At 46.6% G+C, this 20,843-nt stretch overlaps 1 protein-coding gene across 11 annotated transcripts in view; it reads right to left on the reverse strand.

Annotated features, from left to right (window-relative positions):
* Window positions 1-3,029: 3,029 nt before the first annotated feature.
* Window positions 3,030-20,843, reverse strand: part of CTNND1 (catenin delta 1) — a 66,763-nt gene continuing 48,949 nt past the window's right edge. For 10 of the 11 annotated variants that reach the window (XM_053277936.1, XM_053277890.1, XM_053277907.1 and 7 more), the window contains 14 exons: window positions 19,354-19,817; window positions 19,062-19,245; window positions 18,247-18,364; window positions 16,994-17,147; window positions 16,611-16,628; window positions 15,210-15,278; window positions 14,429-14,556; window positions 12,139-12,289; window positions 9,351-9,543; window positions 9,134-9,248; window positions 8,106-8,193; window positions 6,598-6,645; window positions 5,863-5,954; window positions 3,030-5,021 (listed from right to left, as the gene is read on the reverse strand). In XM_053277936.1, the coding sequence (XP_053133911.1) occupies window positions 5,010-5,021; window positions 5,863-5,954; window positions 6,598-6,645; window positions 8,106-8,193; window positions 9,134-9,248; window positions 9,351-9,543; window positions 12,139-12,289; window positions 14,429-14,556; window positions 15,210-15,278; window positions 16,611-16,628; window positions 16,994-17,147; window positions 18,247-18,364; window positions 19,062-19,245; window positions 19,354-19,817 (1,834 nt within the window). In that variant the 3' untranslated portion in view covers window positions 3,030-5,009. The remainder of the gene's footprint in view (window positions 5,022-5,862; window positions 5,955-6,597; window positions 6,646-8,105; window positions 8,194-9,133; window positions 9,249-9,350; window positions 9,544-12,138; window positions 12,290-14,428; window positions 14,557-15,209; window positions 15,279-16,610; window positions 16,629-16,993; window positions 17,148-18,246; window positions 18,365-19,061; window positions 19,246-19,353; window positions 19,818-20,843) is intronic. The other variant, XM_053277899.1, reaches the window with a different exon arrangement.

Raw genomic sequence — 20,843 nt, forward strand, 5'->3', positions numbered from 1 at the left:
AAAAAAGCAGTTCAAGCAGACCCATCTTTAGTTTCCCCTGCTTAAGTTCAGTTTCACTATGCTTCCTAACATGTACTGATATGGAGAGAAATTCCTTTCTGTAGAAGGGAGGCAGAGGTTCAGACATTCAGTCGTCTTCTCTGTCACAACTGGCTTTGCTTGTAATAACTTAGACATTTTTGCATGTCCTCAAAAGATTTTGGCATGCCCCTTGTCCCAGTTTTGTCAGAACAATTCAGGACCATCCTATCCTTAATTGCCTTTTCAGGATCAAAAAACATCCTGTTTTTCAAGGTACTGACAAAGGACACCATGCATGACTGCCGCTCAAAGAAACATTCTAGACCTGGTCCAGCACCTGCTTATGGGTTTGTCAGAACCCACCTCCTGCAACATAGCTACAGGGCACAAACAATCTCACTGTGTTTCCCCAGAGTCAAATTACATTCTTTAAAGAGATAAAAATAGGATCTCCTGGGAAGCCAAGCGAGATTTGCTAAAGGTGACTTTTAGAGAAAGCTGCACCTGGGATGCAGGGCCTCCAGCTTCTTCCCCAAAGGAGGGTATGTTTCAAACTAGTACTTGATGCTGAAATTGTGTTACTAGCACCTGACAGTGGCCTACTCAAGAATCCAAGTACTCTGAAACAATATGAGAAAATGTATATGTGGCACACACACACACACACACACACACACACACACACACACACACACACATACATACATGCTCACACACACCATATTTGCCTCCCACCTTTTCTTCCACATCATTATTCCATCATGGATCATGTGTCTAGGAGACATTCCATCTGAGAATTCCCACCACAACCTAAACTGTATGGCTGCAGAGCTGCAATTCCACAAGTGAACAGGAGGAGGAACTAATGTATTGGAAGCGAGGCCCACACACTCTGCACTGGTTGTACCAAGGACCAAAGTGCGACAAATGCTTCAACTCTATTTGGTCTTTTAACGGAAATTTTCTAACATAGCAAACACTTCCCCACTTCCTTTTCTGTGCAGCAAATCCATACGCCATATTTCAGGAGCTAGGTGGTGGGCATAGAAGGCTTTAAGGAAATCCGAAGTGGCTTTCTGGCTTGCGACCTGGTCTAAGAAAGGGAAGGGAAGACCCCAGAGCAGAAACAGAGAGAATATTCAAAAGGGTGTTTTGTTTAGATCATTAATGCATTTCTAACAGATCCTCTTCTTTGGGGACACGGAAAGCAGAACATCCTTTTGTATTACCTCAAGGTAGTACTTCAGTGTACCTGGTCATACAAGAAAAGTGTAAAGCTTTCAAAGACTCTGGCTCATCCATATAATTTGCAGATGTTACCAGCAGCCCATAACTGATTAGAGTTTAGTTTACCAACCAAGTTATTCCTAGGGTAATATTTTGCTCATATGTACTGCCAAGTGATTCTGGGACAACATGCATACAATTCCTCCTTTCCCCGATGGTCACCCCAGAGTTAGCACTGATGGAGCAATTCACACCTTTAGTAACTAGTTAAGTTACTAAACACAGCAGCTGAGCAACTTAAGCGCCTCAAAAGCTAGTTGGAACAACACTGCTTAGCTCATTGTAGAGGAGCTTCTGCTTCCCACTGGCATGAATAATTGTTTTGGTTGTCTGATCCTTGCTGCGCTTTGGAATTGCTCTAGCTGAGTCTGTAGTAATACTATTGAGCCAGTACAGCACCCTCCCTTGTATCTAGGCTACTTCCAGTCATAAAGCCTTTGAAATGACAAACAATGAGTAAACTGATGATTTGAGAACTGGGGCTCTGTAACCTGTCACTGGAGAAGCCTCAGGATGACTGCGAGTGATAGGATCGCTTTAGCTAGTCACAGGAACGTAGGGCAGGGCAAGGTGGGCACAGTAGCACTTCATTCAGGTTGAAGTAGTTTAGCTTATCAGCAACATACAATCATTTGTTTTTACTTCCTAGTAGTTTTTCCCTATAGAAAGGCCTTAAGGAAATTGTAACTTTATGGCAAGGCAAGTCAATCTTTATTTACAGTCACTGACCAAAAAAATTCCATTATGGCACACAGGAGCTGCATGTACATAAAAACAGGACCAAGCTTAATTCCTAGCATTCATTAAATCTCTCGCATAGCAGGGCCAGGAGAAGCGGCAACTCTCAAGCTATTCAGAGAAGATACACCTTAGGTGGTGCAGTGGGGAAATGCTTGACTAACATGCAGAAGGTTGCCGGTTCGAATACCTGCTGGTACTATATCGGGCAGCAGCAATATGGGAAGATGCTGAAAGGCATTATCTCATACTGCATGGGAGGAGGCAATGGTAAACCCCTCCTGTATTCTACCAAAGAAAACAACAGGGCTCTGTGGGCGCCAGGAGTCGAAATCGACTTTACGGCTACACTTTACTTACTACTAGGCTGCCCAGGGGTTCCCAATCATGGTTCCCCAGATGATGCTGGACTACCACTCTCATCATGCCCAGCCACAATGATCAAGTGCCATGGAGCAATGTAGAAGTGAAAGCAGAGGGATGTGTGCCAATATGGTCCTGTTCTCTGCTACCATCAAGTATGTGTTTATGATCCTAAGATTGCCTTCCATGCCATTAAGGAACCAAGTTTCATTTTGGCCGCAACTCAATATTCCATTTTGTACTTGGCTAAGAGATACACTCTCAAAGGGAAGTCATTTACTGGCATGAAATTTCTACTGCAAACATTGCAACACCCTAGTTGGCGTTAGAAGGGGCAAGTCAAGACTAAATATATTCAGACACTAAAAAGAAACGAGTGAACTAAAAGGATGGTCATTATGAGCTTTGGAGAAGCTTCACTAGTAGACTGCTCAGGGCATATGTTTTATAGCTATAATTCATGGCTTTCCCCAAATGGATCCAATACAATATGGGGGAAATATTCAGGGATATTAGCTTGAATCAAATGAAGCTTGTATTTAGACAAAAGGAATTCCATGGAAGACAGCAAGAGACAGACTCAACAAGATTTGGAAAAGGCAATTCCATTTTAACAAATACACACTTTAAAACTTTATTTATATAAAAATCATTTCATTTTAAAAGCATTACAGAGCGAGCGCAGGATTCAAAGAACAGCAGGATGTTCCCCTCCCCTGGGTGCAAAGAAAAAGCAAAAAAAGAAGTCAGTGAGTTAGTTCCCCTTATAGCATTGAATTGGTCAGCAGGGAAGGGTATTTTTGGTTCATCTGGAATTAAGAAAGGAAATAGTGTTTTACATTTTAAAAAAGTTGAGTGACTATTCCCTCAAAAGGCTGATTTGCATGTATAATCCCTCCCTAAGTAACAAAAAAAAGTAGGATTAGAGCAAACAAGAGGCACCGAGAATCTTCTGTTTTAGGCCTGCCTTTTTGTGCAGCATGGACTGTTGTTGTGGAAAGAATCCCAGGAGGCAACAGAATTCCTTCCTGTTACTGGGCTTAGGCAGAGCTTGGAAGTGGGAAAAGGGGGAGAAGGGAAAAGGCTGCCATCCTCTTCAGTAGAAAAAGGTGGCATCACCAATATGGTGCCTAGAGCTAGTCAATATTGTCTCCTTGGCAGATCAGTAGGACCAAGATCTACAGAGCAGACCCTAAACTCCTCCTATTCCCTGAAGAGGCAAGCCATTAAGGTGCATGATGATCCTCGCCAAACAACACTTTCATCTCTCCCTCCCTAGCCCGCGAACCTTTAGTAGTGAAAACTAGTTCCTGGTCTCCCCACCTCAACATGAACCTTGCAAGTACAGCTATTTTACAAGGCGATATCAAGATTCTAGTTCCAATGCAGCGAGTAGGAAGAGAGCCCAAGCACAACCCTGGGCCAAAAATCCATCCTTCCAGTCCAGGCACTCTTCCTCTCTCACTCCAAATGGGCAAAAGCACCACGTTATTTCACAGTGGCAAAGAAAGGCACGTGTAAATAGTGACAGATAACCGTTGCATTCCCCTGCCTGCATGGGAGGATATAGGCAAATATTTACAAGTGGCTTCCACTCCTTCGCACTTTACCCCCATCACCTAACTTCCTCCTCCTCAGCCTTCACAACCCAGCCCAGGCACCAATCACCTGGAAGTTTAATCTCCCACAACTAGATGCCTCATGTTTTCTGCCCGCCACCACCAGAGAGCGAAGGTTGCTGCTTCTAGGTATGAAGACTTCCGTCCCTTCCACCAACTTTCACTTAACGTACTTGGCACCCTCTTCCCACCACTCAAATTCCTTGCACCCCAAGCTGCTCTCCTCCCATAAATAAATAGCTTCCTAAACTCCTGCCTTCGTCCGTCTCAGATCAAGCCACCCAGAAGCCACTCGGAAACAGGAGAAAACAAAGACAAACCCACAACATTCTTCCTCAGCCTATGAGGATACAGAGGGCTGTCACCTCCAAGAGGCACACGCTTTATGGCCATCTTGCCTCCAGATGGCCCAGAGGCAGCCACTCACAAGCTGTTCCCTCCTTTGTCAACCCCCACCCTCCCTCACCACCACCACCAGGAATGTTCCAGTATTCCCAGCATCCTTTGTTGAAAAAAAGATGATCACACACAAAAATATATTCTATAGGCTAAGCGAAGGAGAAGACAGTCTCCATGCACTCAGAGAGCCGACTCCTCAAGAAAAACTAGTTCCAGTATGGCAGAGTTCAGAGTGGAGATCTGTCTGCATCAGTGGCTTCTATCTTCTGCTGTAGATGCAGCAGCAGCAGCTTCTATTTTTAAATGTCTGCCTTAGTTGCTCTAGTGAAATCCATCAAGAGTATTTGGTCTTCAGGAATTGCTGCACTTTTGAGAAGAGAGAGACAAAAAAAAATGTCCAGAGGATTGGATGCGCAACCCTCTACAGGGAGGTTGAGGCCCTGTAGGTTCAAGGGACCAGTCATTTGGCCAGGTGGCTGGACTTGTGTGCCAAGCGATTAAAAAAAAAATCAGTCCATTTCACCACGAAGAGTTATACACATGTTATAAACCCAAAACTGAGAAGGCAGACTGGTGGCAGTTCTAGATCTTTTGCTGTGGAGGGGGGAAGAGAAGAACTAGGTTAATTTTAGCCACAGTCCACAACAGCTTTACACACTGCAAGCAGATCAGATGTTGAATAATCAAGCAGCCAACACACCATGTAGTCAAATACAGAAAGTCTCTGGAAGCAGATTGGTTAATTTTAAAAAACCCCAAATTGACACTAGGAAAGTTTGATTGGTTACTTCCTCCAGCAATTTATTTTTCCACTTTAAAAGCAGAAGAGCCCATCAGCAAGCAAGAACATACCACAGGGGGGTAAAGAAACTGGTCACTCTCCTCAAGGGATTCCTGCCCTTCCTCCTGCTGTGAACAGATGTATTGTTAGTAGGGTTGTTTTATGTTAAAGGGAATAAAAGAGGGACAAGAGCTGAAGTGTCACCAGACCAGTGGTTCCTACCCTTGGGTCCCCAGATGATGTTAGACTTCCACCATTCTGGCTGGGAATGATGGGAGTTATAGTCCAGCAACATCTGGAGTCCCAAGGTTGGGAACCCCTGCAACAGACACAGTGGCAGGAAGAAAAGCTGACACAAGTGGTGTTAGTTCCTGGGTAGGGTTAGTTACTTGGCTAAGACTGTAGCATCACACCAGAACACAAAAGAAGAATCTGAGGCAGATTCTCTTGTTCTGTTTTATAGAAGTTCTAGAATTCCCTGTCCTTTCAAGCCTGGACAGCAGTCATCCCAGAAGCATCCCCTTCGCTGGTTCCTGCCACCTACTTTCCCCTGCCATTACCCCCACCCTTACCTTAGCTCCCAAAGCCACCTCCCTCCATGTGCACGGGAACACCCCCCAGAGGCCTCGGCCACTGGACATCCCAGGCCCTTACCATCAGTGGTGCACCCTTCATCGACTCCATTTCTTCTGCTGATCGGTCCAAAGTCCTATTATGGTCTCGCTCATTCAGTGTAGAGTAGTTATCTGAAATAAGGGAGACGTTTGATAGGGGAAGATTTCATATGGGCCCCAGATGGGTTGGACACATCAGTTTCCATTCCTTTGCTACACTGTCACCTTGTGTCTCACCAAGGAACAAGCATGATCTTCTCCTTCCAGCTCCCTCCCTCGTTTCAGCTTTTTGACTGGCCACTATGCGAGACAAGATGCTGGACTATCTAGTCCTTGGGCTGATTCAGTAGGGCTGCTCTTATGTTTATCTTAAGGGGTGTACATTGGTCTTAGCTGCTAGAAGGGCCAACTTGCAAGCATGGGTGAGGAACAGAAGAGTTTCAGGCCTGCCCTCATGTTAGCAAATCTCTACTATCGCCTCTATAGTGCGGGTGGACGGAGAGGGGGTTTGCTATTATATAGATGTGGGCATACTGAAGCCAGAGAATTCCACAACTCCAGCAGCTGCACTCAACATCTTTCCCCGCACTCTGTCAATGAGTGCTATATACTTAGTCAAAGCCAGACGTGGTGGGGCCCTGCTGGTGGGAGGATCACTTACATGGGTGATGGACAGTGTTGGCCAAGAGCCAAGCACTGCATCTGTCTAGCTATAGGGCACACATGAGCACACATGAGCAACTGCTTGCCTAAACTGATCCTGAAGCTTCCATACCTGGTCCCATGTTGCTCATCTGGATCTCCTCTCGAGAAGATTTCTTGTCTAGACAGAAAATCAAACACATAACCATTAAATACAGAAACATTGCTCTCAGTTTCAATAAAGTGATATATAGATACTACACCTATGAGAGCCCCAACAGAAGTGTCTTGTGAGCAGAAAGACCACAGATAAATTTTGCAAATTGCCTTTTCACTATGTTGGAAGTGAATTCTTATTCCAAAACACGGTTCTTTATGATTGCAAATTTGTGCTTTTAAAATGATGGCTATTTTAAAACATCAAGTTGCTGGGTGATTGTTTTTCTTCAAAATAAATGCATTAAATGTATACCTTGCCCTCTGACTGATGGGTCTGTTATTGCAAAGTTCATCAAAAAAAAGGATGCCTCAGAATTTATAACTCAGCAAGACAGAAAGCTGAGATCAACTCCCCTCAAAGGTTTTTGTAAGATTTCTAAGCAGTATAAGGAAGCATTTGAGTATTCCAAGTATCGGTGTACACGTGCCCTCCCTACCACAGATGAACCAGACTCCCAGCACATTAAAAAAAATCAGACTGTAAGGGAGAATCCTAGCCTATCCTACTGCCGGACATGCCAAGTTTTCTATGCACAGCATCTCTCTTTTCATGTCCCAGCTGTGTGCAATCAACAATGTTATCCCCTGCCTGAATTCTGCAGTGCTGCAATTCCACACACCACTGCACCTCAAGTTCTTCTGAAGCTTCTGGTCCCAATGCTTGCGGGAGTGCGTTCAATTCATCACATACAAAACATCTGAAGGATCAAGCCCTTCATTCAGGGTTTCTAGTCAAGTTCCGACTCCACACCCTTAGTGCTCAACAGCTGTGTACTTGCCTCATTACTATGCTGCAGAAATGATTCCAAATTTTACTAAAATTGAAACCTACTCAGAATAAAAAGCATGCCAACTACAGTTTTGCAAGGGGAAAAAAAGGTACATATGCATATACTGCTTAGATATTCTGAGAGTAGGGGGTGTAGCTTCTGAACATTAGCGTAGAAAGTGATAATGCAGTGGCCTCTAGCAAAAGACCATGCCCATCCCAGAGCCCGGTTTACTTCAATATCCAATCACACCCCTCACCACAGTACTGTACACTCTTTGACTTGGACTGTGCCATTTCACATCATTCTGTGTATACACAGTTAGGACAGAGGTTCCCAACTTTGGGTTCGCCAAATGTTGGGCCTTTGGTCACTGTGGGTCGGGATGAGAGTTGTAGTCCAAAAACCATCTGGGGACCCAGGTTTGGGATGTACGTCCCTGCTCTGAGTTAGGTAAAAGCATGCATGTGTATAATTTAGCCCTCTTTGCAGACCACTTACTCTTTGGCTGGAAGGAGACTAGCCCCATTCATATGCTACTTGGGACCTCTCCGCTAACAGAGGGTTGCCCCAAGGAGCACACGGACCAGGGCTCTTTTCTGGCAGAGAGCCTGGGATTTCTAGTGCAGACGACCACCAACCTGGTACTTACCTGCTTTTTGGTTCTTATCAATGAGGGGCAAGGTGCTGTCATCAAAGGAGTTACCACCCTGGCTTTTAGAGCTGTTATTCAGATGCACCTGGAAAAAGAATTGCCAAGTGTATTTATGTTGTCACTGAGCTTGTCATCTTCATTTTCTATCTCATTCCTCGGCACATTAAAGCATGTGCTGCCATCTAGTACCTGGAGGTCTTAGAAGCACCATGCCCCCCACATACCCTAGGAGAGCAGGACTACAGCAACAAGCCTCCACAGATGAGGTGTGTAGCTATGATTGTGCAAGTCAGATCTTCGACCATAGGCCTGAATCCACAAGTGTTGTCCTTTGGTCGAGTCTGCTGTTGGCCATTCCCAGGGCAAGGCTCAGTGAAATAACAGGAGCAACATGACCCTCTGTTCCCATGAAGGAGTCATTGAGCATTTCCTCCCTACAGAGGTGTACAACTCATCTTAAGAGCAGGGTGGCAAGGCCAATGCTTTTTTGAAGGGATATCTAAATGGGAGTTCACAACTCAACTCTTTGGACTGATCGGATTCAGTTTTAAAGGGCTGTTTTCCCCTCTATTCCAAGCTGTGCAAGTTCTCTTATATGGTTTCATATAATGGAGCACACAATGAAAGTTCAGCTCTGATAACCCTATTGCACAGGATCACCATTTCCAGTCTAACCCCCAAGTATACGAAAGCACTGGCTTCATACAAATTGAGCAACGCCCCGGTTCCCATACAATTGCTCACTGCAAGGTATTTCCCAATACGATTTCCAACTAGCAAGTACAGTGCAGCTCAGTGATCTGAACTAGTTAGGATTTACAGAACCCACTGACTGCTCACTCAAGCAGCTATGACTTTTGAATGGGGTGCTCCAGGGAGGGGTGGGAAAAGAAGACGACAGAAGGCATAGGAATAACTGCTGGTTCATAGAAACGAGACAAGAGGGCACATTCCAAGGCAGTGACTCTCTTTATGACTCTTCATGGTGCAGAACTACTAAGAGTTGCTTTCCCCACCCTCAATACCTGGAAGTCAGACTTCTTCCACCCTTCTTTCTCCAGTGGCTTCCGCAGCTCTTTATACCCCCAGATTGTCTGAAGTACAAGAGCAGCTGCTCTGACTTCTCTCTCTGAACGGTTCCTAGAAGGTAAGAACAAGGCATACCAGAGTATCAGTGGCAGAGCCCACAAGCCTTGTCCCCAAGAGAGTCTTCTACCTGCCGTGGTCCAGGCCTGCACTCACCCAGATTTGTTGATGAGCACTAGTTTCTCAATGCCTTGCGTCTCCCGCAGTTTCTTTGCCGCTTCCAAGTTGTCCATGATGACCTCGTTTATGGTATTCAGCACGGAGACCACAGTATCTTCAGGGAGGTTCTTGGCTTGTGTCTGCTGTCCACCTGGCAGATTCTTCACTAAGCTAGGGATGGCATGTTTACCTAAGGGTGGGAGGAGATCAAAGTTGCAGTTAGGGGGAAAGGAACATCATGAACATAAGTGGGTGGAAGACAGAAGCGTGACATTCCTTGCACAGAAGTCTCCACCTTGCTCAACATCCTGCCCCACCCCCAGCTTTGGCTCTAATTGTCTCTGAGACTCTTTCAAACAGGTTAAAAGGAGGGCTGCATATAATACAGAGCAGTGTGTTCACAGGATCAGGAAACTCCTCAAAGCTCTTCATTGACCTGTCTCCGAGAGCACTGCCAGCCAAAGCTTATATAGAAAAGGCAATCAATCGGAGGCATTCATCACCAAGCCAGTCCTGGCACCCACCCTTCACAAACTTGGTAACTCGCAGCCTCTACTAGAGTGCTGTGGCCCACGATGGACTGCCTTTTGACAACTGTTCAAAGGCTGCAGGCAACGGCACTCTGCGGAAGGGAGCTGGCCACAATGCACGGAGTCAATTCCCAGAACCTGAATTTCTGCTCATTTCAAGCATTTGTATCCTGCCCAAAAAGCCAGAATTAGTGCTTCCCAGCAATGACTGGAAAGGGCTGATCTTTTTTTTCTTTTTGCATTTTAAATTTTATTGGATTTTACAATAGCTTTTACATTCAAATTGCATTCATTTATCTAATTTCTATACATAAGTGAATACTGACTTCCCGCTTGCCTATCTGCGCAGTTCACAATAACTATACATATAAACCATTGCTATAATAATTCAAAACATATATACTCCACAATGCTACTCGATTTTACCCAACCCAACCTGCTGTTATTATTGTATTTCAAACCCTACCAAAAAGGTTTGAACTTTAGAGCGGAGAGTGGAGAGCGGGTGGCAGGAGAACTCCCTGCCGTCCGCTCGCTTCGCCCGCTGAGCTGCAAATGGCTTCTAGGAAGCCATTTGCAGCTCAGCGGGCGAAGGGGACGGGTCAGCAGGGGAGTTCTCCTGCCGAACCATTGAGTATGGGAAGGGAAGGGGCGGCAGGGGTCTTCGGGCTGTGGGGGGCGGCCGCCAGCCGAGCCGGGAGAATTGAAGAGCCGGGCGGCAGGGACTGGGTGATACCCTGCCGCCCGATTGCGTGTTCAAAACGGAGGAGGAAGATTATTTGCAATGACTGACTGCAGCCGCGCCAAGAGGAGGGGGAATGAAGCGGGCGGCAGGGAGGTATGTCACCCGCTTACTCTATAAAATACGGCGCCATTCTTGAGGGGATGAGTAACACCCACCCACCCACCCCGTACTCCTTTAGAACCCCCCACCCAAACCAAAACCACCCATGTCCGGACCGGTCTGGAGGCCTTTAGAGTGGCCTCCAAACCGGTCCGTGCACATCCCTACTGAAGGCCGCTAATGAAGCATCCTGGTCTTCCATAACACCTCAGCAGTGCCACAGGCTGATAGCATCCATGCCACGCCGCACTGAGGCAGTAATTGCTGCAAAAGGGGCCCAAACCAGGTACTGAATACATATGCATGCTTATACTTTTTCAGAGGTCCGATATTGTTCTATTCTACAATCCTTGTCTTCTTGGTTCCATGTAATATTCTAATTTTCTGGGATTGTGGATTTGGGGTTTTCATGAGCTGTACGCCATGATCATCACAATTATAACAAATTAAGGCTTGACTTATCTCGCTTTGCAGGTAATGTGTCTGTCTCATATATCAGTTTCACCTTTTAATTTGCATTACTGAAATTAATGGACTTTTGCACGATATTCTAATTTTCCGAATTTCACCTGTATACTATCATGGCCGCCGTGGTTGCATACATAAAAAACGTTGAATTTCTTCTAGAGAACTCTCTTTCAGTTATTCCCAGCAGAAACGATTCTGGCCTCTTAAGAAATGTCATTTTAAAGATTTTCTTCAGCTCATTGTATATCATATCCCAAAAGGCCTTTGCCTTCCCACATGACCACAACATATGGAAAAAAGTTCCTTCACATTGTCCACATTTCAAACATTTGTTTGAAACATTTTTATACATTAATGCTAATTTTTTCAGTGTCAGATACCACCTATACATCATCTTATAATAATTTTCTTTTAAAGTATAACATGCAGTAAACTTTAAATCAGTTTTCCATAATTTTTCCCAAGAAGCCATGTCTATATTATGACCCACATCTTGAGTGGAAAGGGCTGATCCTAACTTAAAGTGAACATGAGCCCACAATGTCAAAAGGGACAAAGAGTTCAAAAACCCTAAGTACCAAATTCCAGCATGCATCTAAGATGCTCTTCATCAGGGGATGCTGAATCTAGATAGCCTTAAATAACTTTTAAATGACTTAAATAAGCTTCTCCCCTCCATGTTACACTATCCTTAGTTAAAGATGTTCCCCTTTTATAAGCAGCAGCACACTGTCTGTACACCACGTTCTGGTTGCATGGGCATAAATAGCCTGCCTCTCTGTAAGAGTCTCCCTTCCCTGACACTGAACATCCTTCAGAAATGACCTTTGGTGCGTATTGGGGGCAGTTCTCTTTTTAGTGACATTACCCACATTCAGTACTTAAGACAGAAGGACACACATACGAAGCGTAAAATAAAACTCTTACTCCGCTCTGCACTCACCTATCAGCTCTTTGTTGCGGGCATCCACTGCCAAGTTGCGCAAGGCACCAGATGCAGCTTTCACCACACGCTCGTTCTCATGAGTCAGAAGGTCAGCAATGGCAGAGAGACCTTTCTCCTGGCGCAATGCAGAGCGGATGCACCTCCCGTACTGCAAAGAGACAGGAGAGGCACTCTGGTTGAAATCAGAACAGAATATGCTGGAGCAGGGGTGTGGCAGGTGCCCAGGCAGAGCAGTACTTTCTGCATATACTATCAGAACAGAAGGCATTTAGTCTGACCTGCGTGTTCTATACAACCCTTGTACAGGGCAAGCACAGTCTCCTTGTGAATTCCCATAGGCAGAGCCCACAATCAAGCCATTACTACGGTAATATACATTAAAAGTAGGCATTAAGCTGGCTAAATGCCTTTGCCCCACAATGCTGACTTCACAGTTCCATCCTGGAAATTCCCCATCAACCATAGGATAAAGCACAGAAGTGCGAGACTATTAGTCTCTGATGGTTAAGATTTCAAAATGGGGACTTGGAGGCAAGGTTCTGGCAGCCATGAGAGTGCTACTTGTTGATTTAGGACCTCTTCCATGGCGATCATCTTCAAATTAGGACCACTGACCACGTTAAGTCAGATCTCCTTGGGACTGCTCTCAAAGGGGAAATGGCAAGGAAGAGAAAAATCAGTGCTTGAACCTCAATTTCTCCCCACATCCCCTCCCTATTCTTGAGCGACGTGTTCAGTGCCCTAGTCCAGGTGTTCCCAAACTTGGTCTGGGGATGATGGAAGTTCTACCAAGGTTGGAAAGCCTTGGACTACTCAGAACTGATCGCTCTAGAGACTGGCCCTTTTTCTTCAGGCAGCCTCCTCCCCTCTTGTAGCTTCTTTCCACTAGATCTGTAGAGCAAGGAACAGGTGCTTCTCAAGTCTGAGATGCTTCTTCCAGGTTCTTTTAATTAGCAACTTTCAAGCAGCCTTGAAAATCAAAAGGGAAAGAGGATGGGGGGGGGAGGAGCATGGGTATCTGGAAACAGGTGCAATGAGGAGGTTTTTTTTAAATGGGGAATCAACTCTGGCACATGTTCTAAGACAAATGCTGAACTAGGTACTGGTCAGTACATTAATGGGAAACTGCCTGGTAACCCCCTACAAACACCACTTTGAGGTCTACCATGAAAGAAAGGCAGGATATAAGTACTCAACTATATTAATCTCTGTAAGAAAGAAGGGTGCACAAGCTGAAGTCTTTCTATTGCTACCACAAATTCCTCATCGTGCTTCAACCAGCAGCAACTGCCAGGATTTAAGAACAAGTTGTTCTAGTAAGAACTAATCCACCTACTTTCCTTTCACTATCCCTACAACTGGATTAAGTTTGGCCCAAATCAGTTAGGCAGTTCACAAGTTAGCCCATTTTGCCGTCTTGAATTGGGGTGGACAACATCATCAAAAATTATAGTTTGAGGTGTGTCTATAACTATCAGATTTGGTCCAAATCTGTTCCCACTTGCACCTCAAATGTTCAAGTGTCCATCATCTTGAATTAGGGTGGATGACATCATTACAAACTACCCCTTAAGCCATCCCTTTGTGTCTCTACACCTGTAGCAAATTTGGTTCAAATCGGTTAGGCGGTTCACAAGTTAGCCCAATTGTGCCTCAAATGTTCATGCATCTACCATCTTGAATTGGGGTGGAAGACATCGCAAACCATCCCTACAACTGTACCCAAATTTGGTTCATATTGGTCCAGGCATTACAAAGTTGTTGGCGTGGGGAACACACACACGATGGACACACATACGGAATGCCGGGTGATCTCCTAAGCCTACTGGAAAGTAGGCTAAAAAAGGGAGTCAATCAGTCTTTCCTTCCATTTGCTGGGAGCAAGGCAACAGTGTGTACTTTTTTTAAAAAAATGCAATTCAAAACCTTTAAAATGTTCTGCCAGTAGAGAAAGACATGCTTTGGCCGTCAGTTTCTTTAAAGCAGGAGTACTGACAAAGGACAAAATGATAACACATTCATCCTGGCTCCGTGAAACCTTATACAGCTCACATGGCTGCATTTAAAAAAAAAAAAATTGTTTGCATCCCTGGACTTCTCCCAGCCATGAGGGAAAGTCTTAAACACGGCCATCTTTTTAAAGGCAAGTCCAACACACTTCAGGATAGGAGGGCTGATCACATGGGCGTACCCAAGGCCCTCCTCCTTTGCCCATTACCTTGATTTCAACCTTTTGTTAACACAGGAACCAATTTGCAGACCTTGCCTCTCTCACATGGTCACTCACCGTCCAACGGCCAGCACACAGATTCTGGATGGCTCCTGCGGAGGCCTCCAAAATAGCGACAGTTTTGCTCTCCTTCAACAGTGAGATATATATACGGACAATGTCTGGTTGGAAGAGGAGTTCATAACCTACCAAAAGAATATCGCCAGTTACACATCAAGTACTGGAGAAGAGAAGGACTTTTACACAAGAGAGGAATACTAGAAGCGTTTTCTTCAAGTTGCTCGGCCCTCTTCCAAGCAGAGCTCTAAGAGAAGTGGTCAAGATCCTTTTTGCCTCGGCACAGGCACTTGCTGCTCTTCGTCCACATTAGCCTGGGAGAGCAGAAGCCCTGCTGCCCCTCTGAACAGCCATCTCGTATCAAGGCACTACACTAAGTCACTTTTCCATTTCCAGACCTAGCAAGTTACAGACCACTCCTGGCAAGCATTCTGCTTTTATTCTGTATCTTATACTGTGCTGCCCACTTTCCCCCATCTTTTCAATACACACAAAGCTAAGGCAGACCTTTAGTCGCTGAACCACTGCTCCCAGCACCCTTTAGGTCAGGTGACTGAGCAAGACTAGCCATCTTCCGAGGACACCTGGCACACCACACCTTTGTTAGACTTGGGATAGTTTCCCAAGCTGACAAAAGGTCTGTCTCTCCACCCCAACCCCCAATAAAACATGTCTGCACAGTGCATGACTCACGCCCTTTGCCTCCATTACAGCTGAACATGTGGGACTACCATGCAAACAAGCCAACCTACAGACACTGATCTAATGCAGGGAGGAGTACCTTTGGCAGGAGTTGATCTTTTGGGGAAGTCCACAATATCAGCAGAAGGATCCTCAGTAGGTTTTTTACCTTGAAAGAGGAAGAACAGCATTGGGCACACTTTCTCCATAAAGAGGCACATGCATTCCATATTGCCTACACTCAACAAGAGAACTGCAATCTCCCCACCAAAAGCTACCGACTCGTCTGCTTAATCAAGGGAGAACAAGAGTGCAAGCGTTTCAGTCCAACAGGTGATGTTTGTGGCGACCCAACAGCAGTGAGGGTGTCAAGAGAGCTGCCTTATCCTGAGCCAGATCAAAATGATCCATCCAGCCCAGCACGGCCTGCCATGACTAGCAAAAGCTTTCCAAACACCCAACAGAAACCTTTTCTAGTACTGCTACACAAGTCTGAATTTCAGACCTTGTACATGCAAGCCATGAACTATGGTCCCTCCCCGCTTAATCTGAATTGCCAAGTCCAGAGGAGCTTTTGACTGCCTGCCTTTCATAACTGTGAAGCAACACAAGACGGGCGTCTTGTAAAGATGGGGCAGGGTGTGGGGGGCGGGCTCCCATTCTCAAGCAGTTATTGCTACACACACCTTCAGACAGACTCTAATCCCCTCACCTTCCCCGTCCAGACATTGTGTAACTCAATTCGATGGATTCTGCAGTCACAAGAACCCCAATGCAAGTTTGGATTCCTCAAATGTGCAGTTTCTTCTGTTAGATTCATATTCAGAAACTCAGGAAATAATATTTTTGCAAGGGCTGGGTTGGCACTAAGCAAGCAGTTGGAGGAACAAGTAGTATGGCAGGAGTAAACAGTGAATGAGGAAGAATCCTGCATCTCCTGGAAGCTATCCTTTTGTCATGAAAAAAGCCCCCCTGCACAAGTTGGGCAAAGCTAAAGAGAGGGCGCTACTGAATCCTTTACCAGAATTCTCACGACCCCACTCTACATGATGTGAACAAATAAGGACCATCTCACACACTGAGAGGCAAGCCTGGGTTTGCCAGGGAATACACTCAAAAGGGAGCTGCAGCCACTCGTAGCTCCCCAACATGCATGTACATGAATTTCCATAACAGGTTTGTCACATTCATACTTTTTACACAAACACATCTTAGGTTTTATTTTTAAAGTGTGGCATGGGAGGTGGCTTTTAGTCTTTACTGTGTTCCAATTCTCTCCCTCAGCAGAGTATAGACTGAAGAGCAGAGAGCCAGGACCCTCTCCCAAGCAAGGACTAAACATCAAGACAAGGGATCTCAGACACACGAGGCGTCTTCTTTGCTTGTGCTGCTGGGCGGGTTCAGCCACAGTGGCAAGGACAGTGGAAAGCTCTAGAAAATGCTTGCAATGCTCTGTGTTTCACGGAAATCATGCGTGCCCCCCAAAAAGCGCTCAACTCACCTCTTGAGAACCACTCGTCTTTTGGCGGAGAGAAGGACAGGGAAGAGGGAGGCAAGAGAGAAGAGATGCCAGCAGGATCACAGGCCATTTGGAAGGAAAGCAAAGAGACGTGGGGGGAAGGGCCCCAAATTAGTCGAAGACCCATCCATCACCTTAATTGACACACCAAACAGAAAAGCCCACCACACAAGACTTTAGGCCTTGAGAGATAAAAAGCAAGCGAGCCAGAGAGTTACCACAGCTACAGAAGGCTTCCATGGAAAAACAACTAGTCCCAACCAGCCAAAGATGACCTAGAAGCACCTCTTAAACCAACTCCTCCTCCTCCTCCCTCCTGTGACCCTCCGCAAAGCCAGACAAACCCTGGAAACAGCGCGTCATACCTTTGCCTTTTTTGGCACCAAAGCAGCTGGCTGCATGGGGGCCAGCATTGTTGGCAGTACTGAGGGGGGCTTCCTGATAGCGATCTGCATGGGGGATCTCACGATGCACCTGGTAGGACAAGTTCCTCAGGAGGCAGATGCAGTTTTCCACAAGCTGATAGAAGAGGAGGACACAGAGTTAGATCTGAAAGTTACTCATGTCCCACAGGCTCATGCGGATGAGCATGAGAAGGAAGATAAAGCAGGAGCCCTGGCCTTTTTCTGGGCCAGATTTCTGGGCAACTCAGTGAAAGGACTGCACGGGTAGGCGAGTGGGGTCAAGCCTACCATCCAACCACCACCCATCAAGACCACAGTCATAAGCCACAACATAACCGCTTAGGTAGAAAGGGGAGCTGTGCCACGGAGCACCACAGTATTGGGACAGCTGCGCGAAGGGACAGCCTGAGGTCCCTTGGATGCATACAAGAACCCTAGAAATTGTGTTCAGAGAAGAGGGCTGGGGCTACAATTGTGCATGCACGCACTATGTTTTCTGGGTCAAAGAAAGTGGCCAGGAGCTGTAGCTCATGGGACTGACTGAGAACGCATGAAGGGAAAGGAGGCTGTAGCCTGATGAGACCCTATTTCACCCTTGCTCTCCCATGCCACTGCTCTGCATTTCTGGAGTCTAGGGATGCCAAGTTAGATTTCCCAGACTTATTCAATCCCAAATGGAGTGAAGGCTTCTTAAGGCCTCTCAGGCACTTAAGACCTACTGTCAAAGGGTAGATAGAGAGTGCATGCACACACCTATGGTGAACAAGGCGTCGTGCAAGAGCCCTACTCAATCAAAACGAAGTTCCAACCCAGCTCAGCATTCCGTCTTCCGCAGTAGCCAGCCACATGCTCCTGGGAGGCCTAAAGCCAGGGAATGGAGGCAGGAGTCCTTCTCTGCTGCTGACACCAGCAAATATGGCCACAGGACGGAGAAAAGATCCTAAAGTAACCTCAGACTTCTCCTCAGCAAGAGATCATCCAGAACGACACCAGATGAAGACCAGAGACTTTCCTACAAATTCTTTAAAGCCTCAGATCTCAGGCTGGCCTCTCCTTTGCCCAGAAAAGGGTAATCGGAGGAAGAGGCAGGCTGGTCCTACTGTTATGTTAGGAAAACACAAACTGTATTGAGTGTGAGAGAGCTCCTGATGAGCTGCTTCTCAACCAGCAGGGTTGCAGAGAAAATTGTGTTGCCTCCTCCACCCTCTCTTTACCTTGCTATCTGAATCTTTCTGGCCAATTTCCGCTTGAACAATGTATATAAGAGCATCCACAAGCCCGTCACATTCCCGCAGTTTTCGGCGGGCTTCACTCCTCTCTGAACTGACATTTCTGCAAAGGAGAGAAGTGTTAGAATGGAGATGCCAGCCAATGATGGACTTTTAAAGCAAGTTCAGCCTTTTTCTGGGCCAGATTTCCCATTTCTATCCATGTAGCATACGTGGGAGAAGGGGAGATATCTAGTCTCCGGTGCTAACTTCTGGATCCCATGGCAGAACTAGAAGGAGACCCTGACCAGGACATGATATGCACCCCGACAACCCTTGAGATTTAAGCCAGAACTCTCCACACTGCCTTTCTAGCCATGATAAACTTTGGGTAACGTGCTTTCCATTTGGGTATTGTCAGTGTCAGTCCCATTCACAAACCTAGCAAGTCTGGGCGTCTGCAGCTGGCAAACACTTTAGCTTTCCCTGAAGTCCATCTATCTTCCAAATCTAAGAGTCAAGCAGGCTACAGGGCAGCCATAGCCTATAGTTAGCAACTCAACAGCCCTTTTGTTTTCTCCAGTCATTTCATCTCCAGTCTGTAAGAGGGGATCAGCATCACCACAAGACTTTGATTCTCCTCCAGTCTAGACATCTCAGTAGCACATCTCACTTCTAGTAACGCCACCCCCAAAGGCCCCCCCTTCACCAAAAGGTCCTGCAAATGTCCGTTCTCTACTCAACCTTCTACAGTCCTTGCGCTGCTCTTGGACCAAGTTAAGCAGGGAGGCAACCGTAGTGATAAGTCAGCCCCAGCTTACCTAAGGCAGCCAATGGTATTGGTGAGCACCGACTCCCACTCTATGTGGCGGGGTTTCAAATCCTCGCTGGGCTCCTTCTGCCAACCAGACCGTGGGATAATAACCTCATCTGTGAGGGCATGTAAGGCATGGTCCACAATGGCCATCTTTATTGCGTCGTGGGAGGACAGATTCCATAGCGTCCCTGCAATGGAGAGCACAACATTAGCAGAGTGTGGACACATCAGAGGTGCCCCCAACACTTGCACTCCCACCTGGAAAAGACCCATCACAGAGAGCGGCCAGCCATTACCTGTAATGACTTCAGTGAGGTCCAGATCGCGTGCTTTCCGCAGCAGGCGGACCAGAGCAGGGATGCCATCACAGTTCTTAATGGCGATCTTGTTGTCCTGGTCCCTGCTGAAGGAGATGTTCTTGAGGGCCCCACAGGCTCCATAGTGCACCTCCTTCTTGGGATGGTCCAGCAGCCCCACGAGTACAGGGATGCCCTTCAGCTTGCGCACTTCTGTTTTCACCTTGTCGTTCTGGTAGCACAAATGCTGCAGGTAAGCGGCAGCATTCGACTTCACAGCATCCAGGCGAAACCCCAGCATGGCTATCACCTCAGGAAGGTCAGGCTGGCGCCAGTTGGCCGGGAGAGGGCCTCCTTTCCGCAGGCTGTCCAGGCTTGCTATGCTGCCTCTCTCGTACTGGGCCAGTGGAGCCAAGTAATATTGGTCTCTCGCCAATTCATCTGCCAACATGTCCTCATAACTCCTATAAAGAGGGGAGAATAACAGGCAGTCAGTGAGAAATCAGTGGCTACAACCCGTTACATTGACAGAGGTTGAAACCAACCCCATTTTAATTGTGTTTTAATAGTTCTTTTTAAATTTTAATTGTTGAAATGTGTTAATCTTTTTATTGGTTGTTTTTATTGTCTTGTAAACTGCCCAGAGAACTTGTGTTTTGGGCGGTATTAAAATATGTTGGTTGATTAATTTAATTAATCCACCCACCTACAAAAAATCTTTGGGACCAACAGTTCCCCTGCCCCCACAAGTCCCAGGCACCAGCAGAAATGTCGGGGAGGGATTGTAGCTTAGTGGCATAACCTATGTCCTGCAAGCAGAAGGCCCCAGGTTCAGTTCCTAGCATTTCCAGGCAGGGTTGGGAACTAGCCCTGTTTTGAACTCTGGAAAGCTGCTGCCAGTCAGTGCAGACAATCCTGAGCTAGATGAACCAATAGTCTGACTCAAGATATGGCCGTTCCCTACACCTAAGTGCCACCAGGAAGAACAGGGCAACACAGGGAGTCAGCAGTGGCACATCACCGCTACAGCAAAAGCCGAGTTATTTCCAAAGCCTGGCCTCATTAGAATGGCTTTGCTCTTGGGCAGCACTACAAGCTGAAGAAGCAGGAGGCAGCCTCTCATCTGCATGGTTAAGGCTGTCTGGCGAGGAGCTACCAAGCCCCAGCAGCACCTGGCTGTGTGCAAGGGAGCAGACCCTTCATTCACCCTTACTGTCAAAGCATTTGGAGCCAGAGAAGAGCACAGCCTTCTAGTAGGCCTTTCAGGCACTGACCCAACCCTTACTCTCCCTGGCGGCTGTGCTGCTGCTGCTGCCTTCTGGCAAATGAGATGAGCCCCAGTCTTCCTACCCACCTGTGAGGGGCCAGGGGTGGGTGGGGGGAGTCCCTGTAGAGAGGCACCACCAAGACTCTTGAAAAACCAGAGCAACTGCAGGGATGATGCCTGTGAACAGCCCTCTCCCCAGCTCCCAGACTGGGGGCATGATTTG

This window comes from Hemicordylus capensis, chromosome 1 (genome assembly GCF_027244095.1).
Source record: "Hemicordylus capensis ecotype Gifberg chromosome 1, rHemCap1.1.pri, whole genome shotgun sequence".
In the NCBI taxonomy this organism is placed as follows: domain Eukaryota; kingdom Metazoa; phylum Chordata; class Lepidosauria; order Squamata; family Cordylidae; genus Hemicordylus; species Hemicordylus capensis.